At 50.4% G+C, this 6,764-nt stretch overlaps 1 protein-coding gene across 2 annotated transcripts; it reads right to left on the reverse strand.

The window, feature by feature from the left end:
• Nucleotides 1-627: 627 nt before the first annotated feature.
• LOC118999037 (boLa class II histocompatibility antigen, DQB*0101 beta chain-like) lies at nucleotides 628-6,317 on the reverse strand. 2 transcript variants are annotated; one of them, XM_037063367.1, is made up of 6 exons: nucleotides 6,138-6,317; nucleotides 3,941-4,210; nucleotides 2,783-3,064; nucleotides 2,176-2,286; nucleotides 1,693-1,716; nucleotides 628-1,125 (listed from the first exon to the last, which is right to left on the reverse strand). In XM_037063367.1, the coding sequence occupies exons 1-6, from the start codon at nucleotides 6,244-6,246 to the stop codon at nucleotides 1,112-1,114; spliced, it is 810 nt and encodes a 269-aa protein (XP_036919262.1). In that variant the 5' UTR covers nucleotides 6,247-6,317; the 3' UTR covers nucleotides 628-1,111. The 2 variants fall into 2 exon arrangements, with proteins under 2 accessions (XP_036919262.1, XP_036919263.1); XM_037063368.1 differs by lacking the exon at nucleotides 1,693-1,716.
• Nucleotides 6,318-6,764: the final 447 nt, after the last annotated feature.

Raw genomic sequence — 6,764 nt, forward strand, 5'->3', positions numbered from 1 at the left:
TCGACCTGTGCCCAGGTAATTCCTCTGCTGACAGACACACCTCTGATGGAACTGGAAGAGGGGCCAGCACATCCCAGGCCGCTGCCCTGAGCCTCAGTGCTAAAGAGCCTGGAAAGATGACGCTTGAATTGATTTCTATCTCCTCTGCCCGTATTTTTTGTTTGTCCATTTATTTTGTTTTTATATTTCACATATAAGTGGATCATGTGGTATTTTTTGTTCTCTGTGTGACATGTTTCACTAGGGATAATACCCTCTAGACAAACCATGTGCAAATGACGAGATTTTACTACTTTTTACCCTGAAAATATTCCTCTGTGTGTGTGTGATATCCCATCTTTTCTACCCATTCATCTAATGATGGCTATCTAGGGGGCATCCTTATCTTGGCTAGTATTAGTATTGCTGCAATGAACATAGGGGTACATACAGATTTTACTATTAGTGGTTTTGTTTCATCAGATACATACCCAGAAATGGAATTATTAGATCATATGGCAGCTTAATTTATAATTTTTGAGGGACCTGTAGACTGTTTTCCATTAGTGGCTGCACTAATGTACAACCCTACCAACAGTGTATGAGGATTCTCTTTTCTCCACATCCTCACGAGCACTTGTCCTAAAGTTTTAAAATTTCTTATTGTATTTTTTTGCTTATATTATTATGGTTTTTCCCCTCCTCTGCCCACTTTTCACATGGCTCCCCAAGGTGCCTCCAGTCTCCCTCAAGGAACAAAATACAGTCCTTTCATTCTTCAGTGGTTTCCCGCCTCCCCCCAGCTAAGAAGTCTCAGTATACAGATAACACATAACATGTTTAATTATGATAAAAACTCTACAGTCAGGTGAAAGCTTTAACCTGTTTCTCTTGACCAGTCTGTGGGAGGAAATAGAAACAAACAAAATGCCTCAGGGCCTAGAGTAGGTTCAGCTGGCAGTCCGCAGGCACAGACCCCAGGGTCACAGGAGCAACCCAGCAACTGCGTGGGAGTCACTGTAGGATTCTGATCTCAGAGGGGGACGGGCTGACAGGCAGCGGGAAGTTCTCGGCAGGGGCAAGCAGGCATTGCAGAAGGAACAGCCGATCCCAGTCAAAGTATCCTCAGGAGTCAGCGTAGGAGCCCTGTGAAGGAGAGAGTGATCGGCACCCTGAGCACATTCCCTCTCCCCTCCCCTCAGGGTCCCTGCAGCATCAGAGGAAGCTGAGGTCTGGGGCATAGGGTCATCACCTCCCCCAATATCTGTGTAAAGGTGAGACCAACTGAAAGGACATGCCCTTCAGCTCCACACAGACATGCAGAAAGCAGGGAACAGTTATTCCTTGGGGTGGCGGGTATTTGAGCACTTCAATCTTTTTAAGCAAATTTAATAACTAACCTTCCTTCTACCATTAGTAGCCTCTTGCAGTCACTTACAAATGCCCACAGGCAGTAGCCACCAACATGTGGCACAAAGTGGCACAAAGTGGGCATCATCTAACACCCAAGATGTGGCTCTGGCTCCAAGTTTCACAGAAAGAAGCCACCAAAGTTAAGCCCTGGTTCTGCCTAACAAACTCCAGAGCTTCCTTCAGAAACTGAGCGAACTTCTCCCCTGATTCTCAGTCCCATGGCAGGGAATAAGCCATGCGCCTGTCCTCACCCCCCACACATACACCCTCCCTCACACTGAGTCAGAGCAGAAACAGTACCTGCTGAAGGAGGCCCGTGAGATCCTACAAAAGGAAGTTATAGAAAGAAAGGTCTCATTACACAAGCAACCAGTGTCCCATTCACCCCAAAGGGAAATGAGATGGACAACTAATTAGAAAATTTATTTCCTCCCTACCTATTGGCCACAAGGCCTTAACTGCCACAAGCTAAAATCCCCAAATGAATGAACATCACTGGAAGGAAGGGAGGGTAATGCTCTGAGAAAAGGGGCCAGTGAGACGATGATGAACTATAAGTGCCAGGACACATGCCACCACCGTGTGGTCCTGTCTGTGGCAGGGCTGCCTTTCAACCAGTGGAATCAGAATCCAAAGCCTCCCCTAGGCTGTTCTGTCTCTTCCCACCACCAGCTGAGCTGTCTTCCTTCCAGGCCAGGAGGTATGACACCTAGAAGCAGGGACCTTCCTCAAGAGAGGGTCTCAGTCACAGCTCATGTGCCCCACTTCCCCAGAGTTCCTTACCCTTCTGTTTCCTTCGGCGAATGAAAAGGCCCAGCCCGAGGAAGATCAGCCCCAGCACGAAGCCCCCGACGCCACTCAGCATCTTGCTCTGGGCAGATTCAGACTGCGCCCCTGGGTAGCAGAGCCTGAGGTCAGCATTTGTCCCCACACCCACCATGGCCCTTTGGGAAACCAAAAGTCCAGCCTGAGGTACAGAAGGTGGAGGTACCAGGGGAAACCTAGTTCTCCATTCTGACCACCCCCAGGGGAGGGACCAGCCAATAAATCCTGGGACATCACAGGTGAGTGGGGCCAGGAAGGGGGGGAGCAGATCCCTACTCTTTGAGACACATCCTTAACCTTGGACCCTGAGACCCAGTCACCAGCTGCAAGAGTCAACCCTTCAGAGCTCTCAGGGCTGCACTCTGGGACCAAGGTGTGCAGAGTGGCCTCCCTAGTATCTGGAAAGACTAGGAATCTTCTGGTGCCAGGCCATGGCTCTCGCATCCTACGATGTCCGGCTCAGCAGGGATATCAGGGATAGGGGATGAGATGGGATGGGCAGGGGAAGCTCTGCTTGCTCTCTGTCCTGTGGGCCCACAGTGAAAGGAAGCAAAGCGCCCCTTACTCCACTCCACTCTGATGGGGCTCTGGCGGCTGGGGTGCTCCACGTGGCAGGTGTAGACGTCTCCCCGCTGGGGGGTCATTTCCAGCATCACGAGGATCTGGAAGGTCCAGTCCCCATTCCTAATGAGGGGGGTAGACACAACACCGGCTGTCTCCTCTTGGTTGTTCCGGAACCACCGAACTTTGACCTGGCCTGGATAGAAATCTGTCACTGAGCAGACCAGCATGTTGTGGTGGTTCAGAGCCTCCGTCTTGGACGGGGAGACGGTCACTGTAGGTTCCACTGAGGGGGGAACAGATGAGAAGAGACAACAGGCAGGGTCTCAGGCAAAGAAACCTGAAACCATTTTATTCAATAATTTAACGGCATCGATTTATTTACTTCAAAACTCCAGCTCTGTTGCACCATTTGCTGAGCTTTTCTAAGAAATTACATTCTGCCTTACAACACCATTGAAGGTTGTTTTGGTTTTTCAGAAACAATTTTTTCCTCGTACTTTGCATTTAAAAATTCTAAATTAAGGTCCCAGTCAAGAAGAGTTTAGTTTAATGCATTAAGCAAATAGCACAAAGTCATTAATAAAGTTTATTTTTAAGGCTCTACTTACCTTCTATTTTCTACTGAGTGGATGGCAGCTAAGAACATTTATTCATTAGTCTCACAAAGGTTTACTGAGCCCACACTGGGCTAGTCAGCGTGTCAGGCACACAAGTGACAGACAAGTGACTCAGAGGCCTAGGACTAGTGACAGCCACTTAAGAAATCAGAATTGAGATGAATAATAATTAGAGACCAAAAAGTCAAAACGTAATACGTGGACTGTGATTTAGTCCATGTGCACCGGCCGACGGCAGCTCCGGAGACGAGGAGCCCACGGGCCGCGTTGGCTCCTCCGGAGACCGGCCCTGCCCGGCGTTCACTGCAGGGCCCGGAGGGACTTGGGGGCACCGGGCGCCGCTCCGGCGAAGCAGGGCGGGGGCGGGGAGTGCAAACGGACGGAAGGAGCAGGAGACGCCACGGGCCGCCCAGGGCCAGGCTGGCGGGCTCGCGGGGAACGGGCGCCGGCTGCCCTCATCCCCGCCCTCGGCCGCCGGAACCGCCGGTCGGGTCCCCGCGGCCCGGGCTCCGCCCCGCAGCCGCCCAGCCGGCGGCGCTCACCTCGCTGGTGCAAGGCCCTGGCCTCATCCATCGGGTAGTTGTGTCTGCACACCGTGTCCACCTCGGCCCGCGTCTGCTCCAGGAAGTCCTTGTCCGCGTTCCAGTACTCGGCGTCCCGCCGCGCCAGCTCGTTCACCGCGCGGTACTCCCCCACGTCGCTGTCGAAGCGCACGAGCTCCTTCCGGTTGTAGATGTAGCTGGCCACCAGCCGCACCCGCTGCGTCCCGTTGGTGAAGTAGCAGAGGAACTTAGTCTGGTGCACGAAGTCCCCTGCGGGAACCGCCGCCGGTCAGCCCGCCGCCCCGCGCGCGGCCGGCCCGGAACCCTCCGGGGGCTCCTCCCGCCGCTCCCCTCCCCGCGGGCCCCGGGGAAAACCGGCCGCGTGTGGGGAGGGGACGGCGCTGCGACTTGCGGCCCCGCCTGAGCCTGACACCCGGGCAGTCGGGGGACCTCACATCCATCCGCGTCCTCAGAGAAGCGGGGCGTTGTCCCAGGAAACCCCACTTTCCGCAGAGCCTCGGGGGCCTCAGAGACAGGTGCCCACGCGTGCACGAGAGTTCAAGGGAAACAGTGACGGAAAGGTCTGGAATTAAGCCTGTCCTCGTCCCGACAGGCATCTTCTCCGGGCCCTGAAAGTGCCCCCCTTCCCCGGCACCGCCGCTGCAAGGGGCGGACACCTCCGCACTCTTAGAAAGTAACATTTATTCTCGCAAAGAGCACGGGCTTCCAATTACGTAAATTAGAATCCAGTTAAGCTGTGCCAATTCCCAGCTTGGACAGGTTACCTAGAGCGGCCGTAGCATAAATGCAGTTGTGTACAAGGAAGACGGTAATACCTATACAAGGGGTGCTGGGAAGACTGGCAGAATTTATGTGAAGGTAGAGTCCTGTGTCTGAAACAAATGGTTTCTCTGTGTGTTCTATTTCCCTCTTTACATTCTCCTTTCTCTCAAATTCAGTCCACCACCAACACAAGACTCTGAATCCCTCAATTTACTATTTGACCCTAAATCAGTGGAACTCGGAGTTGAGACTCCCTCTCTGTGGTTGCCCAGTCAGCCAGCTGCACTCAGGTCCCCAGAGTTCACCTCCAGAGCCCTCCTCTGGGACTCAGGGCTGTGGGGGCCTTTCCCTCCAATCTGAGACCAGGGACCCCTGCTGACACATTTCCCCAACTCGGGATCCCTCAGTATTGGGATGGCCCAAAAGTCCATATGGTTCTTTCCATAAAATAAAAGGCACTTTCCATTTCACCAATAACTACTGATTTGGATATTTTGAGTATGTCAGCTATCTCTTGCTATTGGCTTCTAGTGGGTAGAGGCCAGGGATGCTGCTAAACACCTTCCCATGCATAAGACACCCCCACAGCAAAGAATTATTTGGCCAAAATGTCAATAGTACCAAGAAACTTCTCAAACCACTTTTGACATGTTTGATCAGTCACAACACCTTCTCCATATACTGCACAAATCTCTTTTTGCATTTCAGTTGTGTTTTTACCTTTCTTCAAATAATAAAACATAATATACCAAAAATGTTGCATATGTTCTTCCATCTGCAATATTAAAATGCCTGTACAAAAATTCACCAATTTTAGGGGGGAGGATGGGGGGTGGGATGGGATGGGAGTAATAGACAGAAAACTGTACTTGAAAAATAATTAAATAAAAAAATTGGGGAAAAAATTCACCAATTTTGAATTTTTTTAAATGCATGCTGATATGACAATGTCACAGTACAATCTAACAAAATTATTTTGAAACAACTAAAAAACAACTAAGCAGTACCAGAGTCATCATAAGGGAAAAAACCAGACAAACTTTTGGTCAACTCAATATTTAGTCCAGACAAGCCCTTGAGGGACCCTGAAAAGACAAATCCTGCTGTGACTTCCTTGGAGAAATTCTCACCTTCAAAAATAACCCCTTTTCCTATCACTGGTAGCAGATGCACACCAACTCCTCCCTCCCTCCCACTATAACATCCCCAAGTTTGAGCCAGTGGATGGCCATTGTCCTCACTTTCATATTCAAAGGTGAAAGAGAATGTAATATAGCTATCTTTCCTGAAGAGAGGAAATGAGTGATAAAAGACTGTATTCTCAGGTCATAGTCAGCCCATGCCCCAGCCCAAGGGTCCCTCAGAGCCTGGTCCCCAGGCTGGTGGCTCTGGGGAGCAGCTGCCCTGCACTCACGTGGAGAGTCTCTGCCCTCAGCCACCGGGGCACTCAGCACCAACAGCGTCACCATCACAGCTGCTGTCCAAAGGCCTCTGGGGATCCACAGAGCCATTTTCCCAGACATAACTGAGAACAAAGGAAAAGTAACTGTAGTGAACACAGCTTCTCCTGATGACTCTGAGGTAGACTTCAGAGAATAAAAACCTGTGAAAGTGTCCATGCAAGGTGGGATTGGAAGGTCCCCAGAAAAGGAACCAATCAGCATTGCAGCTGAAGGCCCTCATCTGTCTCTGGGCAGATGTTTTTTTATGAAGGTTCTTTACCCAATGCCTGGAACCTAGTCTTCATCAAACTGCACTGAAGATTTTCTGTTATAGATCTAAGATTGAATGCCTTAGGAGTTTACAGAACCAAAAGAGAAAAATGGCTTGAGTAGATATCTGAGTGATAATTTAGTTAAAACCTATAGTTCTTATACTTTTGAGATTTTTAGTGGGGGATAGTAAGTGGGGATCATATACCAGGAGAGAGAAAATTATTGTCACAGAGATGTTCCCTTCTATTACCTTAAACACTCCAGGGGCCTTAAGTTGTAGTGGGAAGAGCAGAGCTTGGAGAGGAAATGGTGTGGGGCCGCAGATC

Source organism: Sturnira hondurensis, unplaced genomic scaffold (assembly GCF_014824575.4).
Source record: "Sturnira hondurensis isolate 20B ecotype Veracruz unplaced genomic scaffold, ASM1482457v3 Scaffold0014435, whole genome shotgun sequence".
NCBI classification, from domain to species: Eukaryota; Metazoa; Chordata; class Mammalia; order Chiroptera; family Phyllostomidae; genus Sturnira; species Sturnira hondurensis.

What these genes read in the sequence shown, in the direction of transcription:
- LOC118999037 (XM_037063367.1), bottom strand. Translation starts at nt 6,246, where the DNA reads ATGTCTGGGAAAATGGCTCTGTGGATCCCCAGAGGCCTTTGGACAGCA. An exon ending in CCCCATCAGAGTGGAGTGGA is followed by an intron (nt 2,287 to 2,782) that starts GTAAGGGGCGCT and finishes TCTGCTACCCAG; the next exon opens with GGGCGCAGTCTGAATCTGCC. An exon ending in TCGCCGAAGGAAACAGAAGG is followed by an intron (nt 1,717 to 2,175) that starts GTAAGGAACTCT and finishes TTCCTTTTGTAG; the next exon opens with GATCTCACGGGCCTCCTTCA.